Below are 24,800 nucleotides of genomic sequence, written 5' to 3'. Positions count from 1 at the left end.
TTTTACTGAAAACTATTTTATTTTAAAATTAAGTGCATAGCACTCATCTAATTCCATTGGTGTAGAATTTAGCACCATACTCACTATTTGCAATTAATGTCACAACACAGATACATTTTGGTTTGCAGTCTGTACTTGAGTAGTGTTTATTTAGTGGACTTTGGTAAAGCCCTTTATACATATCATTAATCTCTTCACAGTACACATTTAATGATGGTCCAGTAATCTCAAAAAAAAAAAAGAAAATTGACCTACTTTAAAGACTAACCAATAAATTAAACAAAACAAAACCCACACAACTCCCCCCACCCTCATCCCCCAAGTCTAGCAGTCGTGAGTTGTATTTATATTGAAACCTAATGTTTTAAAAATAGTTCTGATTCTCCAACCATCCCATCCCACCCCACCCTGGGTATGCAGCAATAGTAACCAATTAATTATTTTATTCTACCCCCCCCCAAAATTAATCCAGTGTTCTTTAGCTTTTTTAAATACAAACTGGGAAAGTGTTATAAGCTTTTTAAAAGGCATATTCTTCTATAACAAGAATGACATTTAAACCAATCAATAAAAGCATTTGACAAGACATTAAATTACCATAGGCACCGGTTGTTGTTTCAAGTTGGGATCTCTATCCCAATATCTTACATTCATAACATTATTGAGGTAGTTAAAATACTGAAAATTGGACTCCAGGTGCTGGGTTCTGAATGTGAATGTGAAAGATATATTCTCTTTTGAACCCACTTTCCCCCAAATAATTCAAACTCTCTTGAGGTAAGAACTACCAAAATCCAATTAGCAGCCTTCTGTAAAGAGGAAAAGCGATGATACTTTCAGAAAACAATTTTCAAGCTTGAAAACTGCCATGAGTGAGTGTTCTTACCTGAGTGTTTTTTTTTTTTTTTAATCTACCAGACTCATAAATCCACATCATGCCCTATGTACTCTAATTATAAAGATTACCATTCTTTTAAGGAGAGGACATTCTCTAGGAATTCATGCTGGCAGAAGCCACCCACCCACATTTATCCACTGGAGCCATCTGGATCAGTCCATTACTGCGTTGAGTCCCTTCCCTTCCTAACAGAAGCCATTGGCTTGATTACGGAGACTCCTGCTGCATACCCACAACATCTTTATAATAAGTTTGTCTTCAAATGCATATTGTGGCAGTCACATACCTGCCATGCAGTTTCCCTTCTATTCAAGTGCTATCTTTAAAAAAAAAAAAAAAAACACAAACAAAAAGACACACCTTACTAATTTTTAAATCAGAAAGCTTCCCTCCACCAAATCTCTCTTCTCCCACAGATAAGAGCACAATGTATAGTTTCAGTTATTACAATGCTTGCTTTCTTTTTACTTTTTATTCCCTCTGAACTCTCCCCGCCCCCCCCAAATTGCCCTTGCTGTAATGACTTCTTATTGCTGTTTTCACTCATTACCCACACGGTGAAATGTCCCAGGGCAGTTCTGGGGCCAATATATGCAAGTGGCCTTTGCCTAATACACAGACTGGCTGGATTGCAAGGCTGCTTATAGAACTTGTCCTCCACAGAACAAAGTGCTGCTCTAGCACAACCTGAGAACTACCCTGGCCACATTCCACTTCAAAATAAACCTACAGGACTTTATTCTAGTACTGACATTTTACAGTTATGCCTTCCTTGAAAAAACTTCGAGTGTAATATCAAATCTGAGTATAAATCATTGATTGCACTGAGAAATGCAAAACCTATGTATGGATTATGAGTGATAGGAACCACTTCATTCATTCTAAGCTACAATTATGTTCTCAGTTGAAAACACATCCTAGCAGGAGTATTTTAACCTATGTTATACAGGTAGTTCATACTATAACATTCCCAAAGCATGTTGCATTACAGTTAAGTGTTTCCAAGTAGTACAAATTCCCTGAGTTAAATGTGTTTTAATCCTAAAGATTTGAGGTTGATCGCTTAGGGTGAAAAAAACAATGAAAATTTATGACCATGATTTTAAGAGATCTACTCCACCCTTAATTTTAGTACATAAATCCAGATACCTACATACTGTGATAGGAAGTTATAACTCATCTAAAAAAATTTTTTTTTTACTGCACAGATCGGTATAGCATAGCAATTCATGAGTTTAAACTTAGTCAACAATTCATTTGTAGATCAAAAATGTAACTCAAAACTGCAGAATTAAAAAGAAAAAAAAAAAAGACCTCTTCAAAAATTAATACTGTAACTTTCCTTCATAAAAAGACCGTTTGGCAAGTCCACAGATAAATATTAGTCTCTGATGTATAAACCAACATTAGGCCCAGAGCCCACCACAGGTCAAATCTCAAAATGGCGATTTAGAGTCTGTCCAAATTTTCTGTTGTATTGAGTATTTTTGAAATATTTGGACCATCAGCCAGGGCTTAAAATTTTTGTCACACAGGGATGTGTTTTAACAGGATTCGATATACATACTGTTAAAGTGTTTGCAGTGTTTGTTCAGTCCTCCCAGGTATTCGTGGTGCACTGAAAGGGAAATTCTGTCTTCCTGATGCTGGTATCTGAAGAGTTCTGATGCAATCTGAATCCCTTTCCTTTTTGAAGAGAAGATTACAAAAAGCTTGCCCCAGAGCTTCAAGTCACAGAACAGTCTGCGTCAGGAATTACCTTCACATAAAATCACCTTTCAAAGCATGGAGTAATGCAAGGGTAATGTTCGTTTATCTGATAACTCCGGTTGTAAGAAACATTCAGACAGGGCTTCACTTCTACTGGTATTGCCAGTGACATCCCAACACCAGTCTGCACATGCCCAAGGCCCTGAACACTAGTTTGGAAGCCAGCAGGACACGTCTGTAGTGTGTAAGACGAGGTGTGTGTGGTAGATCCAATCTGCTGGCAGCTCGGCTGTTCTGCTACAGGATGGCGGTACTGCAGGGAGGTGTGGTGCGTCTGATGGAGATAGTGGGGCTGCTGAAAGTGAACCGGCCGTGAGGGTTGGGAGGCTGACTGCAGCACACTCAGCTGCGCCGGCTGGGACCCTGCCTGTCCTCTCTGCTTGTTGGCCTCTTTCACATCGTTATCATGTGCGCTGTATGGAGAGAGAGAAAACTGTTAGTAACAGCACTTCAACTCTTCAATGGCTGACTCTGCGGACTTCCCCACTGCCTACGTAGCAGCCACTATAACCATAATTTTAACAACGGTGAGATTTCACTCTCATCCTTCTAAGAACCCCGTTCCTTTGGCACAAACCTTGGGAACTCACTGCTGGTAGCTTTGGGGCCTATTTCCTGCTTGGGAAATAGGTCCACCATAAGCACTTAAACACGGCTGCCACTTTGGCAACATCCTGGTGGCCCCACAATTCAAAGATGTGGAAAGGAAGACCAGGGCAAGATCTGGGTTGTGGGCTCACTCACATAAGAGCGGCTCCCTTCCTTTCCATGCACCCAGAACCATGACAGCAGTGACAGCCTCTCACTGGAAAATAGCCAAAGCCTTCCACCTAGCACTGCACCTGAAGTAGCTTGCTCACGGCAGCCGACAGCTGTCAGAGCCAGTGTCTTCAAGCTCTGCTATGCTTGTGAGAAGTTTTTTTTAGGGCCCCTTAGCCACGAAGAAAAATGCTGAGAAATCACAAACACAAGATCAAGGAGGCTTACATCAATAGCCGTTCAATGCACTGCACTAAAAAGTCCCAGGAGTAAGCAGTAAGACGATGCAGTCTTGTGGGCCACGTTGGAGAAAGACGAAGTATAATCCTTGAAGAAGCCACACATGCAGCAGCTACTAAAGAAGGTGCATAATTTAGAAAGGCATAATCTGTGGAGACATCAAAAATGAACCTAAGCAACAGAATACACAAGTCACAAACTCACAAGTCACCTGCTGGCATTCACAATGACTCACCTTGCAAAGATACTTCCAGGAAATAATCTGCATACTTGGCCATGTAGAGTTTCGTTTTTTCCAAGCAAATCATCGGCCAGCCATCATGAAGATCTGTTTCGTGTACTGCTTCAGAGAGATAATACTCAATGAAATGAGCAGCTGTTGGAAGGCAGAGGTTCCACTGAAAGGTTTCTAATAATAACAGTTCCATATGTAGCAAATTTTGCTTTGTTAATACTAGATTCATATTAGTCATACAACCCAGGCTGTTGAGCTGTTCCAGCTTAGGCACGCTATCTTCTTTTTCTTCAAATTTACCTTATAAGGAAAGGGTGGGGGAAGAGAGAGAGAGAGAGAAAATGTTACCAGAAGTGATCATTATAGGTCTAGTCACTTTAATGGGATTTGTGGTCTCACAGCAAAGGTTTAGATCCAAAGACATTCCTTCTTCTACCTTGGACAGATATAATTGTGCCAGAACTCTGGCTCTCACATTTTGCATGTTTTCTCTCGTGTAAACATGTTGATCTGTGTCACACTGTGTAATGAAAATAGTCCTATGTGCCAATGAAAAAGTAACTCAAATTTCACCAGCCAAATCTTTCCAGGAAATTTCTTTTGAGGAGGGCAGGCAGTGGTTGGTGGAAGAAAATTATTTTAGAATAGAAGAAAGTACAAAGAATTTAATGTCATGGAGTTATCTGAAATCAAAAGTAGCTAAGCTTCAAGTGTTTCATCTTGGCATAGTTTCAGCACAATCTCAATTCTAGAGAGACAGTGGGAGAAAAAAACTGGGTGAGTATCTAATAGGCATTCTCATTCCACAGAAAGACCTCCTCTTCAGAATTTACAACAAAAACCTAGCTAAGTCTGTTATCAGAAAAGGGAGGGGAGGATACTTTATATTTACTTTTACATCCCATTACCGAAAGCAGAAGAGAAGTAGACAATCAGATGGCTAAACTTCATTATTCCAAGGCATTCACTTCTTTTCAGGAAATACTCATCCAAATGTACAGCTGAGGAATAGAATTCCCTCTCCAGCCCCAGAATAACATTTCTATAGATCATGTACCATCTCACATTTAAATCATTCATTTTAGTATCTCTAGAATTTATCGCTGGAGAAAATTCAAACTGCCAAGTGCCAGTATGGTTTTCCAGAGGCAGCAACAGAACCAAAATATTGATTTCAAGTTTCTTTGGGTTTGTTCCATGGTGGTCCATAGAAGAAGGGAAATTAACTTAAACCTTCTACTTTCTAGTATTATGTTCTATTTTACATTTAAGTTTAAAATAGTCATATTATATTGCAATTATTTCTAACTGTATTATATGTAATATAATCTGTCATACAGATTTCTCACAATAGCTTTTATACTTGCTCAAAATCAGAGTTGTTAAGACTATGTTACATATTACTGTAGATAATTTTTTATTTTACTATTTGGTAATTCTTTTCAACATATTTGGTTTCCCTGGAAATCTTGTAATTTTATTTTATCCATTTAAAAATATATATTTTGGAGAAGAGCCAGAAAGACTGCCAAGCAGCAGAAATGAGACAAGCTTCCCTGTGAAATTTCTCTTCCAGAAAGGATGGATTTATATCACACATTGGAGGTGCTACAACAAATGGTAGTGGCCATCTGCCCAGATGTTCAGTATACTGGAGCCAGTGGCATTGTTCAAGCCAGCCTGCCTCAGGGCTGGGGAAAAAGCACTGCTGACTACCTTGGGTCTTTGCTTGGAGGGTGGGGGAACTTAGGTAGAGGGGTTTTGTCTTCTATGCCAGGAGAGTCAAAACCCATGACCTGAAAAAGACTCGGACCCCAAAAAGAATTATTCTCCCACCTCAGAAATTCTGAGCTTCTGGAGCTTTTTGAGCTCTAAACTACTGTTAACGAAATATTCCTGCAGTTAGGAGTTGATCTAAAAAAACACATACAATTCAGACTTTAAAAGAACCTAGATAAAGAACCCTTCCCAATTCAAATCACATACAGATGAATTTACAAGTTTTTCCAATATAATATACTTAGTACAGCAGAAAGCACAAAAGTGGTCTTTATGACACAGTCATCCAGCATCAGCACTGCATAAAGATACAGGAAAGGAAGGAGTATTCTCAGTGTCAGAATGGAGAAGGCCCTCGGAATTTAGTCCAGTCTCCCTCTGGATGAATCATTAAGGCTCTTAAAGTACCCTGCCATTTGTGCAGCAGCAGTAACACTAGCAGTATACTTCAAAGGAATATCGTAAAAATTAATGTGTTTTATATCATGCTTGAGTTCCTTTGAAAAATTAATACACTATAATTCACTGTTTAATTCAAGGATTAAGAATGTTCCATATTATCTCCTTGAAATTTTCAACCTTGAAAACAAAACCATATACACCAATTTCAAAGCTCAAAAAACCAATTTAGTGAGGTTGGCCAATTCATTGAAGATCAAATAAGCTGAACCAAGCCAAAAATGGAAGCCAAAAAGGAAGACTTATGTTTGAATTCCCAAATTTGTACTTCTAGATCAAAGTATTGCACTGGCTTATATGGAAACGACAACTATCCAAATAGACAAGACTTCGATATTACTAAATACCTGTAGGGTTTCTGTATTTATAAAAGTACTTGGCTATTACAAGCATGAAAGCCTTTGCAACCTAACTTGCAGAGTTAAAAATAATCTTGTACTGCATAAATAACCATACGTGGGATTTTATTCGGGCTTAAGTTTTTTGGTACTTTTTCATTATATACAGTGATAAAAATACTCAGAATCACACACAATAAAGGATTTTAAAAAGGAATGACAGTGTCAGTAAGTATCTGCATTCATATCCATAGTTTTTGTTGTGCTGAAAGCTATGTGCATGGATATTTTAAATCTACTTATCTGCAATACCACATACACATCACAAAGATCAGTTTCTTCAATTGAAAGGAAATACCAGAAGCCATGTGATTATATCGATAAAGGCCTCAAACAGGAAATAAGGGCACAGGAAATTCACATCTGCTTCCCAGAAAATAAAGAATTAGACGCCACAGAAACAAAACACCAGACTTTCTTTCCTTTAGAGGAAATGCTCAGATCAGCCATGGAAACCAGCACATTTTCAAAGCCAGCAGTGAATGGCAGGTAGGTGGCAGAAGGGCAAGGATCAGATGTCACTGTAAACTCTGCCAATTCACATTCAATTCTGTTATTACTGAGTAGGAAAAAAGTCATCCTTAATATATACTAAGGATTTTCACAAATTTGTAAGACTACCAATCTAATAGAAAAACAGGTAAGGAACAGGAAAAGACAATTCACAGGGGGAATAAAGGTTTTATTCTCATTAAAAATTGAGGCATACATCAAATCAACTAGGAGATAAAATTTTCACCTTTCAGTTAATCAAGTAAAAAGCTCTGTCAATCTATTACTGCTAAGCAAGGAGAAACAAGCACTTGTCACAGATTTTTACTATTAACAGCCTATAATCTTACTTTTGGCTTCATCTTGATTCTGAGATCATTTCTTAGTTACATAAGACCCTGAGCAAATTATCAAAAGCCTCATTCATCTCCAAGACTGCTTCCATGTTCTCCACAAGTTCAGGGCTGATCATAGAAGCCAAGGGAAGCCAGCATATGCATGACAAAGAGTTGGAATTTGAGAATTTCTCAGGATGAATCAGAGACTTTTTTAGAAAGAGCCAGAATCTTTAGGGCTAGAGAGCCAGACTAAAGATTATAGAACAGTTTATGGAAGAATTAATCATTATGATCTGACTTTTCTGTTTCAATTTCCTATGTGCTTTTATTTATTTTATTTTTTTTATTTTTATTTATTTATGATAGTCACACAGAAAGAGAGAGAGGCAGAGACACAGGCAGAGGGAGAAGCAGGCTCCATGCACCTGTAGCCCGATGTGGGACTCGATCCCAGGTCTCCAGGATCGCGCCCTGCGCCAAAGGCAGGCACCAAACCGCTGCGCCACCCAGGGATCCATATGTGCTTTTAAACATCTTGATCCTCACAAGTTTGTTAGTTAAATGTCTTTAGTTTCATTTTATAAACAAGTAACTTCAGACTTAAGGGTTGCTGAAACTCATATTGTTGACAAAAGATTCAAACCTATGAAATTCATCACTGTAATCCCTACTCTAAAACACTGTGCAAAAAAAAAAAAAAAAAAAAAAAAAAAAAAAAAAAAAATAAAACACTGTGCACCCCTCTCCAATCAGCGACAGTCCATAGGCTGTTTCTTCTTACCTCCAAATAGTGCAGACCCATAGGCAGCTGGGTATGCATATTACCTGGAACTCACAAGCTGTGCTCCATCTTTGGCCAAACTACTGACAGCCTCCTCCCATCCTACTTAACAAGTGGAATCCAACTATCACCCAGTCCTGTCAGCTGTAAGCTGTTCTTCAGTTTTACACAACAGGCTGTCCATCCCAAAGCAGAGAGCAGCTGGAGAAGGGGGGACATACAGAGCTCAATCATTCTGGGAGGAGGGAAGCATTACTTAAAGTTTATGAAACCTAACTGGAGAGCTGCCAAAGGTAAAATGAGTGTAAGAATGTAAAAAACTAAAAACAGGCATCAGACACTGAAAACAGGCTATCAGTTTATAAGCATCTTAAGTACTTTTGTTGTAGTAAAGTTACAGAATAGAGGCAAGAGAGATTGCAGCCAACTACTAAGGGCCAACCTCTGCGATTCCTGACCCAAGCAGAGAGCCGACAGATTGAACTCTTGCCCCCTGCCTTACATGGAGGGGCTGAGACCCTGGGGGATACCTACTTCACACTCTTCCATTCTCTAGTGGGAAAGGAACAATGGAAAAACAATCCTTTCTCACGGGGTGTCAGTAAGACAAAGGGAGGAGGTATCTGACTCTTTTAGTAATAGCTGATCAACAATTCATATTTGAACCACAGCAAATACAAATTCTAAAAAAGCCTAGTTCCCGGAAAATGTGCAAAATCATCTTCAATAAAATAAATTGATCATAACCATAAACAATAGATAATTAAAAAACAGTAAGAGTTAACTCCATTCCAGTCGACCTAAAATGGAGTGCAAATAAATTATCCTTTCCCCAAATCGTAGAAATTGCAGAAACTTGACATCAATGCCAAACACTGCATGGTGGCCAGAAACATTATTAGATTATTTAACTAGAGTCCCCAGCGAACTTTAGCAATAACATGTAGTTTATGAATATAAGTTACCGGTAAATAAACTTTAGTCACAAATGTAAGTTGGTCCAGAAACGGATTCTGCATCATTCATAATTTCACAGTTCGCCAGGAGGAATCTCCTATTTGGTCTGCATCACACTTTTAAGACTCTTAGACATAGAGCCGATGGGGCTTGGTGGTGGTAAAAGCACAGTGATGGCCACAACAGGCAAAAATCATTTTTCATTAACGATCCGAAGTTTTTAAAATAATCTAATTTGTGTATGTGATTTCCAGTGTCTCTCTACTATAAACTGATCCTATTAGGATAACAAGAAACCATTCTATTTATGGATTCTCACACATCCAATATGTCAAGTATGAGTTTTTTCAATCCTATGCAAACTATGAAACCACAAAGAGCTTCACTGCCAGTGATGAAACACATACAGAATTGTGCATGAGATTGTTTATGAGAATGACACTCTAATTAAAGGTTAAAGGTTAATTATAAATGTCCAAGTACTACCTCTCCAGCTTTCTGGGTAGAGAGGAACAGGTGATGTTTCTGGATCTTAGAGGACAAAAGATTAAAGGAGAGCTATAGATTTTCAGGAACTAGATGGTATTCTGATAAGACTGGTTCAAGGTGCATGGGAAGAGGGTGGGAAGAAAAGACTAGAAAAGTGGCTGGGTCCACATGAAAGGTTCTAAATATTACACTAAGGAGTTTCTACCTTAACCCACAGGCAGTGGGAAATCATTACCAGGGCTGTGTTTATTTATATTCAGCTCAGTCCACAAAGGATTTGAAATAACTTACAAAAGACCTCCAAGGAGAAAAAATAAGTAGTTGAGGTCATGAGATCAAAGGAATAATAAGGGTAGAAAAAAAATCTGAGAAGAAATCAGTATTAGAAATTATCACACAGGGATCCCTGGGTGGCGCAGCGGTTTGGCGCCTGCCTTTGGCCCAGGGCACGATCCTGGAGACCCGGGATCGAATCCCACATCGGGCTCCCGGTGCATGGAGCCTGCTTCTCCCTCTGACTGTGTCTCTGCCTCTCTCTCTCTCTGTGACTATCATAAATAAATAAAAATTTAAAAAAAATAAATAAATAAAGATTTAAAAAAAAAAAAAAAAGAAATTATCACACAGGCCTGCATTTGGTTTTAGGTTTACTTGTGGTCAAAGCACAAAGTTGTTCTAGAAAGAACTCTGGTGGCAGGTTATAGGGGGAATGTTCCTTAGCAGTCACGTAAGATCCCAAACCCTCAAGTGGGGATTAGAGATGAAGGCAGTAGGTATTTCTACATCCTACCTTAAAGCAGGGTTTATATTCCTAGTATAATGACATGAATAATATAAAAGTAATGAATTCAACTTCAACATCAAATACAATCTTTCTCACATTACTAAAAGAAGAAAAACCCAATTACAATTCCTTTACTCACCCTCTTTTTCTTCAGTCAAGGTACTAACATGAAAGGAGTTACAGGAAGAAGCTACAAGAAAGAGGCACCAAATGGCCCACCAGTACATTCTGCATCAGGTAACAAATCTGGTTTATCAGAGTCAAGTTTGCAGCTGACCATGGAGCTGTGCCTACTGCAGAAGTAAAGTCTTTCCCATTTGTAGTAGTTGCCTGTGAATCTTTAGTTCATTAAACCAACTCATTATGTAGTCAGTAGAAGGTTCTTCTAACAATACAAAAGGATAATAATAACTTTTAGATAGTTTCTCAACTTCGGTTCCACCGACATTTTGGGCCAGTAATTCTTTATTGGGGGCTGTCCTGTACATTGTAGATATTTAGTAACATCCCAGCCCTCTACTCACTAGATGCTAGCAGCATCCTCCCAGGTTGTGAGGTTGAGGACAACTAAAATCATCTTCATCCAAAGACAACTATTTCCTGTGGGGCACCTTTCTTTCCAGTTGAGAACTTCAAGGCAATGGTTCTCAATTAGAAAGGTACATCAGAACCACCTTTGGAACTTGAGCCCCATGATACAGATTCTGAGTCAGTAGATCTGGAGTGGCCTAGACATTTGGATCAGAATCTTCAGGATGTAGGGCTTAAGAACATATTTTCAAAAGACTTCAGAGCCACTTTTTAATGTCGAGTTAAAATTATTATTCCAAGAAGCACTTTCAACATAAACTTTCTGATACTAGTAAACTGGAATAAATGGAATTTGGTGATATTTCATTGAACTCTACATAAATTTTCTTTACTATAAACAATGGAAATTTCCAGTCATATAGATGAGATTCATACTTACTTGCTAAAAGCAGACAGGAAAGTGCAACTAAATGCAGCTGCTGGATAGAGATGTCATATCGATCCATAAATAAGTCCAGCAAATAGACAGCAAGATGTCGGGCAGAAGGGCAGAGGGTGAAGCGATTGCTCACAATGGCAATCAGGTCAGCAAAATACCTTCTGAGACTTAGTTGAGGGGACTGGCCTTTGTAGGAAGGCAACTTCAGCTCCTATATCAAGAGGAACAACATTTAGTCTAACATAGCCTGTAGGAGTAGTATCTACACAATGCAAAGACAACTGTCTCCCCCAAATTAGTGTTAACAAGTGCCTCAAACAGTTTTCCTGAAGGAAACACAAGTATGAAAAGTTCAGTGGAAGGATAATGCATAGCATTAATTAATAGCATTTGGTTTAAAATTTAAAACCAAGCTTTTCTCCTTCAATTTTAACTACCTCTGATGTGACAAATTGTGTTTCTTGCATTCCAGAATGGATATATTCCAGCAAGATTTTTGTATCCTGTTTTCCCTACCAGCTCTTTTCAGAAAAATATCCTTACCAAATTCCTAACACACAACACATATACACCCCATTCAGGAAGCTCAAAGCTTTGGGTCAGAAGGTAACAGGGAAGTGAATATGCTCCTGGTATGATACATATTACACTACACTTGCAGAGATGTGGAAGGTAGAGATTAGTATTCATCCACTAGTATCTTCTAAGCACGTTTCCCTTTTAGCAGTTTTATGATGCTCTCCTTTGCCATTACCTTTTCATATACCTCAAAATTTTCCCCTCATTGCTGTTCAATCTCAGAATTATATATTTTAATATATATTATAAATTATTTTTTAATTAGAAATTTTCTATACTTTTGAGGTATTTCCACAGCACAGAGAAAGACAAGTTCTAAATGCATTTCATGAGATCAGCATAAGACTAAAACTAAACCGAACAGGTATCATAATCACAGGAAGTTACACAGATATCCCAAAAGGACAGGCAAAAAAAGATAAATGAGACCATCAAAATTAAAAACTTTTGTATATCAAAGTTCACTCTTTCAATAGAGTGAAAAGGCAATCCACAGAATGGGAGAAAATATTTGCTGAATCATACATCTGGCAGGAGGTTAATATCCGGATTATATAAAGAACTCTTTTATACATGCAATCCAACAACAACAACAACAACAACTTGCTTAAAAATGGGCAAAAGATTTGCTAAACATTTCTCCAAAGATATATAAATGGCCAATAAACATATAAAGATGCTCAACATTACTAATCATCAGAGAAATGTAAATCAAAACCAATATGAGGTAACATTTCACACCCACTGGGATTATTATAAAAAAAAAAAAAACATAAGGGCACCTAGGTGGCTCAGTCAGTTAAGCATCTGACTCTTGATTTTGGCTCAGGTCATGATCTTGGAGTTGTGAGATCAAGCTCCCCATTGGGCTCCATGCTGGGTGTGGAGCCTCCATAGGATTTCCTTTCCCTCTCCCTCTACCCCTGTCTCTCGCACGCTCACTTTCTCTCTCTCAAAAAACCCACAAAAACCACAAAAACAAAAACAAAAATTAACAAATGTTGACAAGAATGTGAAAACTTGGAAGCCTTGTGTAATGGTGAGAATATAAAATTATACAGTAACTGAATAATGCTATTGCAATCCTCAAAAAAAAAATTAAACATTACCAGCAATTCCACTTTTAGATATTCAACAAGAAGAACTGAAGGCAGGGACTCACATATTGGTACATATATTGATAGCAGCATTATACACAAAAGCCAAAAGGTGGAAACAATTCAGCAACATATGAATGGATAAACAAAATGTGTTTTAATTTAAAATGAAAAAGTTCTGAAAATGGAGAGTGGTGAAAATAGCACAGTGTAAACGTACCTAATGTCACTGAACTGTATACTTCAAAATGGTTAAGGTTTAATGTTGTTGACATTTTACAATAAAGACAAAAAATGGAAGTTATATATCTAACTTAATAATATATAAAACTTCAGATAAATATTAGCCAATGTAATTTAATAGTATATCCAAAGAATATATTGTCATCAATTGTAATACATCCCTAAGCACCTGGTGGCTCAGTGGGTTAAACATCCAACTCGGTTTCAGCTCAGATTGTGATCTCAGGGTCATGAGATCGAGCCCCCAGTTGGGCTCCATATGGAGTCTGCTTGAAACTCTTTCTCCTTCTCCCTCCCCCATGCCTGCTCTCTCTAAAAATAAATAAATCTTCTTTTAAAAAATTGTAGTATATCCCAGGAATGCAAAGATGGTTTTTTTAATCAGAAAGTCTACTAATATAAATCATAATTTAAAAGTCACACATGAATATTCACAATCATCTTGATAGATGCCAAAATAGCATCTAGACAAAGGTGACCCTGAGAGAAATAATATCGGATGTACATTTCTTTGATGAAGAATAGGAAAGGAGGTAGGGAAGGAAGTAAAAAATTAAGAGCCAGCATTCTCACTTGGAGATAAAACCATAAAAAGATTAACATTCTAGTGCCTGCTATTAGCAATATTACTTAATATTATTCTGTGAACAATAGAAAAAGGAAAGAAAAGATTTAATGACTGGAAAGGAAGAGTCAAAAGTCACTTACAGTAATAAAATTATTTCTTGAATGACAGAGTTTATATCTAAGAAAACCAATAGAAAAAATAAACAGTATTCAGTAAGATGGTTGTTTACAAAATTAACATTAAAATCAACAGCCTGTTTGTAAATTAGTAACTAGTTAGAAAGTAGAAGATTCCATACAAAGGGACTATAAAAATTAAAACATCTAGAAAAAATACTTGTATTTCAGCACTCTATGAAGGTTAACATTTAAATTCTGAAGAAGTATGGAAAACTTGCATACGTGTCTTTGCACTCCTTTTTCTTGGATAAAGAAATCTATTTGATAACAAATGGCACTTCAAATCAGGAGAATAGATGAATTTAATAAATGTTTCTGACAGGACAGAATTAATTCTCTATTATTTAGAGAAATCTTATACATTGATGATAAAGAAAAGGCAACATTTATGAACAGTTTATAGGACAATTAAATAGGGCCAACACCAAAAAATGGCTCCTCTCATTCAAAATGAAAGAATTACATAGTTTTTCATTTCCCCGATTATATTTTATTAACTGTTGCTTATGCTACTGAGAGTGAAAACAGGAACTACCATATATTTAATAGATCAGGTTGATAGAACCTTTTGGAGGGCAATCAGGTAACATAAATTTTTTAAAGTGCAGATTGCAAATACCCTTTTACCAAGCAATTTACCCTATATATAAGGAAGTCCTTTGCAACAATGTTTTTAATAGCAAAATAGTGGGAAAAGCTTGATCCAACAATCTGGATGCATCTCCAGGAACTTACTGCTGAGTGTATAGAGCCGATCCCAGATCACATACTCTGTAATTCTATTTACATAACATTCTTAAAAGGACAAAATTACAGACACAAAGGACAAACTAGTGGTTGTCGGGTTAAGGGGGAGAATAAGGGTGCGAGGGAAGAGGGTGTGGCTACAAAAGCATAACATAAGAGATTCCTATTGTGATTGAAAAAAAAAGTTCTGTATCTTGACTATATCAATGTTAATATCCTGGTTGTTATATTGTACTAAAGTTTTGCAAGATGTTACTATTGAGGGAAACTGGGTAAAAGGTATAGGGGATCTCTCTGTATCATTTCTTACAACTGCATGTAAATCTACAATTATCTCAAAATAAAAAGTGCAATTAAAAAAGCTTGGCAAAAAAAAAATAAAATTAATTTATTTTAAAAAATAAATAAAAATTTAAAAATAAAATAAAAAGCTTGGCATTCATCAATAGGGAATTGATAAACCGTAGGACAGTGATTCAATGTGGACATTAAAATAAAGGGCAATATGCGGATCCCTGGGTGGCTCAGCGGTTTAGCGCCTGCCTTTGGCCAGGGGCGCGGTCCTCGAGTCCTGGGATCGAGTCCCACGTAGGGCTCCCGGTATGGAGCCTGCTTCTCCCTCTGCCTGTGTCTCTGCCTCTCTCTATGTCTATCATGAATAAATATAATCTTAAAAAAATAATAATAAATTAATTAATTAATAAAGGGCAATAGACCTAAATGTGTTGATACAAAAAAAAAAAAAAAGAGTGAGTTGAAATGATGTTGGGGGGAAGGACGGTATACAGAACAGCTGTATACAACAACAGTATACAGAACGATGGTACAAGAGGTATCATAACATATACGACCTCTTATAGCAACAACAAAAAATATTTGCATATATACCTATTGACTGGGTATCTTTTCAGGAAAAGAACAATGGTGGTAACCTTAGGGGATGAGAAAATAGTGAGTTGGGGAAAGCTCATTTTAAACCTTATACTATCTGATTTTTTTAACCACATGCATGTTATCGCTTAGAATTCCTAAAAAATATTAGTAGGAGTTACTTGGGAGAAAGACTCATCAGCCATTTAAAATTTTTAGAGACGCATGGGTGGCTCAGCGGTTAAGCGTCTGCCTTCAGCTCAGGGCATAATCCTGGAGCCCCAGGATCGAGTCCTACATCACACTCCCTGCATGGAGCCTGCTTCTCCCTCTATGTCTCTGCTTCTCTCTGTGTCTGTCATGAATAAATAACTAAAATCTTGAAAAAAAAATTTTTTTTACATATGTGAGAAAAGCATATACAAACATTATTTAGGAAAGAAAAATCATTGGCTTAGGCTTGCTTGGTTTTTTGAAGAGAAAAAAATTAATATATAATTATATATATAATTTTATATATATATAAAATTTTTATATAATTTTATATACATATAAAATTAATATTAATAATTTAAAATAAAATTAATAATTTAAAATAAAATTAATTTAATAATTTAAATAATTTAAAATAAAATTAATAATTTTTAAATTAATTTTATATATATATAAAATTAATATATAATTTTTCCCCCAAAAAAAGGAACATGCCTATTTCTCATGCAGCCCCCAGGGTTTTCTTCTCTCCTTCACCATTTCTGTAGATCTTTAGAATGGAATAAATGAATTACAATTTCAAACTTCACTTTTTTTTTTTGCTGTCATCATATGACATTTATTGAGCATCTCTTATGTAGCAGATACTGTGCTAACCCCAGAGATAAAAGCTGGAAAACAGTCTCAAGCCTCTCTTGAGTAGGTAAACCAAAATACAGAGATGACTAGGAGGTAATAGAGTAATCACAAGGTATTACAGGAACATGGAGATGGAAGATCTAACCCAGCTCAGGGGATGGAGCACTGGGAAAAAACAAAGCCAGAGAAAGTTTTCTTTAAAAGAGGCCTGAACAAGGTCTCAAAGGCTCTAGCTAGGAAACACTTTCTTGGCTGACTTTATTTTTCACTATATTAACTTTATTAGATGTAGACAAAACAAAGGCAAGAACACCAAAGACCAACAAGAGATTTTTAAGTGTGTCTAATATATTCTCTATTCTCTTTACATCATTTTAAATGGTAAAGTATAAGTGCTTACCAGATGGCAGTCAAATTTAGTTCTCCTGTTCCAGGTAGGGCAGTTAGGCAAGCATGAGAAGATGACCTGTGCTTCTCTCAGCTTACAAGGTTTTTCTAGTATCTATTCCTGACCCTCCAGAATTTTACAGTCTTGTTCCTCTCTGCTTCTCGGAGTCCCATAGGACCAAAGCACAGAGACCTGAACATGTCATCTCCATCTCCTCAAGTACTAGTCAGTTCACCACCCCAAATGCTATCCTTTTCCCAGAACAGGTTACTGTCCAGCCAGGATGGAAATAAAGGGATAGAAGGAATACTCACAAATGTAAACGCAATTCTGTGGGATATTTTCTGAATGTTTCTCACAAGCTAGCATTGTTCTCATCTGTCATAAAAGCTCCTGAAAATACTTCCCAAGCATCCTAAGGCCCTCGTAAGTACAGCAAAACAATGAGAAAATAGAGAAGACACACGGGTGGGAGAAGATAGGTTCTTTGTAATTTTTGGTGGGGGGTGTAATTATATTTCAGAAAAACAGTACAGTTGGCATTTGGGGTTGAAGAAAATATCCAATTGTTGTAATTTTTACCCTTCCCTAGTAGATACAATGCTGATCAAAGCAATTGTTCCTCCAAACACCTTGGATCTAAAGACAGAATACCTACCATAGTGTCTGAATGGCAACTACCCAAAGGAAGACCTAAATCAAGATGCTCTGAGTTATAGGAGCCTAAACTCCACGAAGACAAATTATGTCTGTCTCATTCACTATTACCACTGTAATAACTGTAATACCTGGCATAGCACCTTATATATGACAGGTACTCAAATATGTTGAATAAATAAGCGTATGACTATTCAACTAAATCAGCTTGGAATTAACATGTATTTTATATAAGAAAAGTTTATTTTAACTTTCCTTGACTTCAGTCTACTACAACCAGGACTCTTTCCAGTTCCATGACATTCAAGTTTTACTGATTAATATAAATTATTCAAAAAGTGTGGCCAGTGTATCAAATGTGGCTTACACACTGCTTAAAGATAAAATAAAGACAACCCAGGGCAACATGCCACAGGTGGCACAAGGTAATTTTCAGTGGCATTCCCTCAGATCCTCCACTATCGCATCCTCTGATAGTCTGTAAGCAATGTTGGCGTAGGGTTGTGTCATTCCTTCAATTCTCTTGAGGGCCTAATACACAGAAGTATTCAAGAAATCTGCAGGAAAAAAAATCCACTTCCAACTTCAACTGGCAATACTAATTCAGGTAGTCATTCAGGATTAAAAATACACATAAAAGGGGATCCCTGGGTGACTCAGTGGTTTAGCGCCTGCCTTCAGCCCAGGGCCTGATCCTGGAGACGCGGGACTGAGTCCCATATTGGGCTCCCTGCATGGTGCCTGCTTTTCCCTCTACCTGTCTCTGCCTCTCTCTCTCTCTCATGAATAAAATCTTTAAAAATAAATAAATAAATAATAATAAATAAATAAATAAATAAAAACACACATAAAAGAATAAAAAAACCATGGAAATCCTTTTGAAAAAACTTTGGAGTTTTAGGTCACTAAAAAAACAAAAGTATCATTAACATCAAATAATTAATTCCACCACAAAGCAGAGGGATAAAGAGCTGACACTTAGAAAAAGAGAACACTTAAAACTAAAACACCACACCTTAAAAAAAGAAAAATCAAAAGTATATGGACTATTTTTAGAGTGGAAAACCTGAAACTCTCTTCCTAACACTCCAGAGAACCATTCCATAGTTGAGACTTCTTGTGGTAGGAAAAATCTCTTAGGAGGATGAAGTGTATTTTGTGCATCTAAGAGGCTGAATGTCAGAACTAATAAGTAGCATTCAGAAATCTCAAACCTTAGAAAGGGTACAGTTGTAACAAAGTCAGAATTAGATTTTCTAAGTTAACCTGGTTTAAAAAAAAAAAAAAATCAAGATACAAGTTCATTTTCATCCCAGGATCTCTCAACTCCAACAGTCAGCATTCCTTTTATTAAAGAATCAGCTGTTTTGCTTCTCTCTCATTTTCTATACATAGCAAATGGCTCTCTCCATCCACGGTGAAAATGACTTAAGGATGGTTTTGGTTCTGGTCTCTCTTCTGGTTATCAAAGAGGCAGAGATGACCCATTAAGCTGAGATGTGACATACAAAATAAAATTGTTACTTAAGAGCAACAATATACAGAAAATTGTATGTTCCCCCCGTTCTTCGCCCCCCCCCCATTAACTATTAAATATGTCAATTTTCTGCCTTCTATTAGCTGGAAGGGGCAGTTAACACCTACCTTAAGGCATTTTGAGCAGCCCACAAGGGCTGTTTACCCAGGGAAAATAACAACAGTTATGGCTTAGGGCTTCTATAAACCAAGCAAGCACGTTCTAAACCGCTGTATCAGCTCATTTAACCTCACGATCCCCCCACAGGGCACGTTCTGTTATTATTACTGGTTCTACAGATGAGGAAATCGGGAAACAGAAAATTAAGTAACTCGTCCAAAGTCTCCCAGCAAGTTAGTGGACAGGCTGGGGAACTGATGTACCTACAGGTGTGACGTACGACCGGAATGCGACAGCAGCCGCAGAACAAGGAGGGCCACCCTGCCCAATAAAAAGCCAGCACACATTTCTGTTTAAACACGGTATCAAATCCATCCCGCTCCACCGTCCCTCTCCCAAACACCGCCGCGCCCCACCCCCTTCCCCAGTGCACTTGCAGGTTCTTCTGATACCTCCGGGGGAGGAAACTGAGAAGTCAATTAACCTCCAGCAAACGAGCCAAGGCGCTTTTTCTGGTCTGCAACCCAGTGACCGCACTTCCCAGGGAGCCGCGAGTTCTACTCACTGGCACCAAACACCTGAAGGGAGAAGTCTGGCATCGGGGTTACCTTGTATCGAAGCGCTTGATGAATGTCGGCGGCCAGCTGTCCCCGCCACCACTGTCCCTCCAGCTCCATGGGACCGGGCGGCGCGCCTGGCCGGACGCGGCCACTTCAGTCTGCAAGACACACCCCAGACGCGGTCACGGCCAGCGCCTCCCCGCCACCGTCCGCGCCCGCTCCCGAGGGCTGTGACCTCGGGCCCCCCGGGTGCTGCTGCCTTCACCCGGCCCCACCGAGAGCGAGCACCGAGCCGAGGCCCCGAGCTGCCAAGGCGCGGCCCGGGGGCGCGCACAGAGGCTGCAGGGGGAGGCCCCGCCGAGGGCTCCCCGTCCCGGGTGCGAGTTCTCGCGTCGGCCTCGGGAGCCGAGAGGCGAGCGCCCACCCCGCGCCGGGGCCGGTGCAGGGGCCCGGGCTCGCGTTCCTGCCGGGCGGGCCTGCGGGCCTCCCCGCCTCCCCGCCAGGCCGCTCCCTCCTCGGCCCGAGCGGCCCCCGAAAGGCGAACAAAAGGCCGGGCCGGGCCGGGCGGGTCCGGGTCCCGCGCCCCGCGCCCCGCGCAGGCCTGCCGGTCCGCACGGCGGCCTCCCTTACCCGGAACCGCGGCCCTCACAGCGCCAGCCCCGCCGGCGTGCGGGGGAAGCCGGCCCCGCTCATGATGCGGACAGTCGGCCGCGAAGCGCCGGCCTCAGCTCGGGCCCAGCGCCGGGGCGCTCGCGCCGCCCATTGTTAAAGGACCGGCAGGCGGCTCCGCGTACAAAGCCAGCGCGGGGGCACATGCGGCCGCGCCGCTGCCAATCTCGTCTCGCGATACAGCGGGGTCACCCCGCGCCGTCCAATCGGCGGCCGGGCCGGGCCCAGGTGCGGCGGCGGCGGCGGCGGCGGCGGCGGCGGCTCGGCGGCCCCGGCCCGGCCCCGCAGGACCCCGCAGGACCCCGCAGGACCCCGCAGGACCCCGCAGGACCCGGTGCCCCGCGGCCCCCGACGGCTCGGCCGCTCCGCACGCGGGAGCCGGCCCGAGGAGGGCGCCGCAGAAGATCCGACGTGGATGGTCATTCCAGGGACCAATCTGCTCCTGCCGCTCACCTGCTGAGAACCCTGGCTGGCCCCGATGCCCGCGGAGGAAAGTTCTGAAGCCGCAGCTTGGCCCTTAAACCCTTTACAGTGTGGATTCAGTCTCTGCTTTGTCTCGCATCCCGACAGCCGCCTCTACATCCTAGGAGCTGCTCCCTGGGATTATTATTCCCTCCATAAATGCTTGAGCCGTTAGCGAAGCTCCTAAAAGCTTTGCTTTCTCGGTAAATTTTGCTGTCTCTGAATTCCACCTCAAAACCTATTCCTACTTCTAGAAACGTAATTTTTCATTACCCCCTACTTATTTCCTTTGCTTTAGAGATAACCAAGGGCTTTGAAGAGACTTGAGATTACCTTTAGCAACCTCGTTTGTGAAATCCAAAGTGGATGCAATTAGCCATCTGTGGTCTTAAATTAGGAAACTGCAAAACTATGGGAACACTACATCATCAAGTAAGATGACCTGGAATACGATTCGCAGAAACCTCATCGCTTGTATTTTAACCTCTCGGTGGAATATCACAACAGAAGTGTATGGTCAACCCAGGACACTGATTCTCACTTTTCTGAGAATGTAGATCAACCTCTTTTATTAACAAATGAATCATGGAAACTTCCTCCTTTTCCTTAGAATTCTTTGTCCCCCAAAGAGGCATGATAAAGAGCTACTATAAAGTGATGAATGTATGTTACATAAGTTAGTCTTATTTATCACAATCACATCTTGGTATATTTGAAGAACAGCTGCAGATGTGTGAGGAGGCAATGCTTATGACCAGGAGAGCAGGGCTACAGGAACTAATGGCAAGAGAAGGAAAAGTCAGAAGCAGAGGTCGGCAGAACCCAGCCTAGCCCAGCACTGTCAGGGAGAGGCTTCTCACACCTATCTCAGTTGCAGGGTTTCCTTGGAGAGGAGATGAACACATCAGGCTAAAAGCTCCATGCCATTTATGATGATCTTTAAATAGTACCTACCTCCTCAGGTTCTAACTCATGTGCACTAAGCAACTTTATGACAATAATTTGGCATCCCAATAACTTAAATGTGCAGGGTCTAGTTAAGAACCCTTTCAGAAAAATAGGTCACAGACTATAATCATCAGTGTAATGAGTAGGTTGTCTCTCATGGTTTACTTTAAGGATATTCACTGGAAGATATTTGTTCACAAACAGTTCTCAGATTTTCTGGATTTTCCTCCTATGGTGAAAGGACCTTAATGTTCATTCATTTTATAGATTTGTGTGCATATATACACACATGTATGTGTATGTATTACATATATATTATATACACACAAATTTGCCCTAGTGTGTCTTAGATTATAAATCCCTAAAGTGTAAAACTCAGGCTTATTATGATTTCCTCATTAATTCCTTTGAGGCAAGCTGGACACAATTAGGTACTTACTTAATTACTAAATGATGTCTGGTTTCATAGTTTATATTCTAATGGGGAGAGAGAAATACAATAAGTGAGCAACAAGTCACATGGTGACAAGTGCTGTAAAGAAAAACAGAAATAGAGAATAGAGTGACAATGAGCAGACAGTTTGATGATAAGGTGAGGTGTGCAAAGGCCTGAGGGAAGTGAAGGAGCATGCAGATAGCTGATGGCTGAGTGTTCCAGGCAGAGGGAACAGCAAATTCAAAGGCCCTAAGGAGAAGGCATATTTGAAATGAATATGGAAGTCAGTGTCTGCCTGGAATGAAGAGTTAGGAAACACTTGGAAGTCTTGGAAGCAGCAACCAGCAAAGACATGAAAGGATAGAAGTTAAAAAAAAAAAAAAAAAATGAACTACACAATGAGCAGAGTAAGGAAACTTGCAAGGGGTCCATTGTGCCTGCTGCATAAGGCACAAAATGGATTGGCAAAAGATGAGGGTTAGGACCAGATTCTCTGGAAAGCTTTTAAAACTCAAACTTTAGGCAGTGAAAAGCAACTGATGATAAGTTGAGGATTTTTTTTTTTCTTAATGAATGCATGCAAAAGGTAAAACAGTCAAACAGAAAAGTGTACACAGTGACTAGCAAATCTCCTCTCTTACTTAATCTCAGTTCTTCCTCCAGGCAGCATTAATACCATTTTCTTTTGTACCCTTCCAGGAATATCCAGGTACTTATAACCATGCATATACATAATACATGCCCCATTTTGTGCACAAATAATCACACTTTACACTCTGTTGTGTACCTAGCTTTAGCATACAATATATTCTGATGAACATTCAATAACAGAACATCCAGGATTCCTTTCTTTTTTTTTTTTTTTTTTTTTTTCAGGATTCCTTTCCATGGCTACATTGTATTCTACTGGATGCAAAGGACTGGGCCAGAAGCCCTGACTCTGGTTCTGGATCTTGATTTATTGCTTCCAAGTAGAGTGCTGGTATTTTATCTCCTCTGAGACTCAGGTTGCTATCTATAAAGTAAACTAGATGATGGCTCAGATTGCTTCTGACTTTAACTAATTTTAGGTTCTTTGCTCTTGCCACACACATGACAAAGTCTTCTGTAGGGAAAGAGACCCAACACTCACAATAAAAGTCTGGTCATTACCCAGTTTTAAAGGTTTTAAATTTCAAGTGTATCCTGGCAATTCATGTATATACACCCATTAAGAAGTCAAATGTTTCTAAAAGGCATATAATGGAAAGTAGCCATTCCTTATTCTAATCCCTCCCTACTCCCAAATCCCATTCCAAAAGGTAACCACTTTGATCTCTTTTAGCTATTTCTCATGGTGTTTGCTATCATCTTTCAAGCTGTCATGTTTATGATTTCAATTTGTCATTTTTAGATATATTTACATGTTGTCTTGGAAAATGAAGATTTAGATGCTATACATTACCTTTCACACACACATTTCCTCCTTCCTCCATCTCCCCAATATATAATTTTATTTAAAGATTTTATTTGCCAGAGAGAGAGAAAGAGAGAGCACAAGCAGGGGGAAGTGGCAGGCAGAGGGAGAGAGAGAAGCAGGCTCTGCACCAAGCAGGGACTCTGATGTGGGACTCAATCCCAGGATTCTGGGATCATGACCTGAGCCAAAGGAAGATGCCCAACCAACTGAGCCACCCAGACACCTCTCCCCAGTATATAAGTTTAACACATTTTGTTACATCCACTTTCAGTTGTTTTCATTGTAATGACTACACAAATATTGTTCACTGTTGAGCCACATGGTGTCCTATAATAAGGTTTCCCTTTTTGTTTTTCTGGATTTTTTTTCTTAGCTTTTTCAAGCCTGAATTGTAAATTTTCTATATCCTCCAATAGCTCTGTAAAATGTTTCCATTCAGCTTTCAAAACAGTCAACCTTCAGATAATTTATTAGTTTCATCTTTCTGCTCTTGATTTATCCTTCTGGAACCATCTACTCTGATGCTCCAGATCCAATATTTGGGGGGGTTCTCTCAAGAGTTCTCTCTGCCTACCTATGCTGGATTAGATTCCTCTTCCCAGAATCTCATGTCTTTCTTTTCCTTGGTTTACATAGCCCAGTAGCTTACTGAGAAAGGGTACCTGAGGGCCAATCTTTGAGACCTAGTATGTCTGAAAATATCCTTAATCTCCCTTCATTCTTGATTCTTTGCCTAGATATGAAACTCTAACGTGGAAACCACTTCCCTGCATAATTTTGAATTTATGCTCTAATTAGTGCCTTCTAGCCCTCTCATTTTCTGCTAAGGGGATAGGAAGATGGTGTTAAGACTGGCTGATAATGTTTTAGAGGCTACATGGAAAAGCAGCCTAGAAGACCGTCCTCACCAGACAGTAAACAGACTTTCACATGATTTCTCTGTTCTCAGTAGCACCCTTGTTTCTTTCCCCACAGTCCAACCTCTTTAGAATATAAGCTTTCAGACTTCTAGTGTTGGTAAGTAGAGTTGCCTGGCTACAAAGGCTGAGGAGGGAGATCTTATTATAGCTTAGTCATTCCTTTTAAAGACTTTTAAATCTG

At 39.5% G+C, this 24,800-nt stretch overlaps 1 protein-coding gene and 1 long non-coding RNA gene across 5 annotated transcripts; one reads left to right on the top strand and one right to left on the bottom strand.

Annotated features, from left to right (window-relative positions):
- On the bottom strand, positions 1–20,496 carry CCNJ (cyclin J). 4 transcript variants are annotated; one of them, XM_025466728.3, is made up of 6 exons: positions 20,356–20,496; positions 19,774–19,883; positions 11,350–11,560; positions 3,903–4,202; positions 3,656–3,815; positions 1–3,081 (listed from the first exon to the last, which is right to left on the bottom strand). In XM_025466728.3, the coding sequence occupies exons 2-6, from the start codon at positions 19,840–19,842 to the stop codon at positions 2,670–2,672; spliced, it is 1,152 nt and encodes a 383-aa protein (XP_025322513.3). In that variant the 5' UTR covers positions 19,843–19,883; positions 20,356–20,496; the 3' UTR covers positions 1–2,669. The 4 variants fall into 4 exon arrangements, with proteins under 4 accessions (XP_025322513.3, XP_035563551.2, XP_025322514.3 ...); XM_035707658.2 differs by having other exon boundaries at positions 3,656–3,782; XM_025466729.3 differs by having other exon boundaries at positions 3,656–3,779.
- Positions 20,497–20,635: 139 nt separating this feature from the next.
- On the top strand, positions 20,636–21,532 carry LOC112672110 (uncharacterized). Its single transcript, XR_003144047.3, has 2 exons — positions 20,636–21,059; positions 21,155–21,532. It is a non-coding gene; the product is annotated as an uncharacterized LOC112672110 (long non-coding RNA).
- The last annotated feature ends 3,268 nt before the right edge of the window (positions 21,533–24,800 follow it).

The sequence above is a fragment of the Canis lupus genome, chromosome 28 (assembly GCF_003254725.2).
Source record: "Canis lupus dingo isolate Sandy chromosome 28, ASM325472v2, whole genome shotgun sequence".
Classification (NCBI taxonomy): Eukaryota; Metazoa; Chordata; class Mammalia; order Carnivora; family Canidae; genus Canis; species Canis lupus.
Note: the sequence above shows the minus strand (reverse complement) of the source record. Positions and strands in the feature narration are given on the sequence as shown.

What these genes read in the sequence shown, in the direction of transcription:
- CCNJ (XM_025466728.3), bottom strand. Translation starts at nt 19,842, where the DNA reads ATGGAGCTGGAGGGACAGTGGTGGCGGGGACAGCTGGCCGCCGACATT. An exon ending in ATCAAGCGCTTCGATACAAG is followed by an intron (nt 11,561 to 19,773) that starts GTAACCCCGATG and finishes CTCTTGATATAG; the next exon opens with GAGCTGAAGTTGCCTTCCTA. An exon ending in TGCATTGAACGGCTATTGAT is followed by an intron (nt 3,082 to 3,655) that starts GTAAGCCTCCTT and finishes CTCTCCATACAG; the next exon opens with CGCACATGATAACGATGTGA.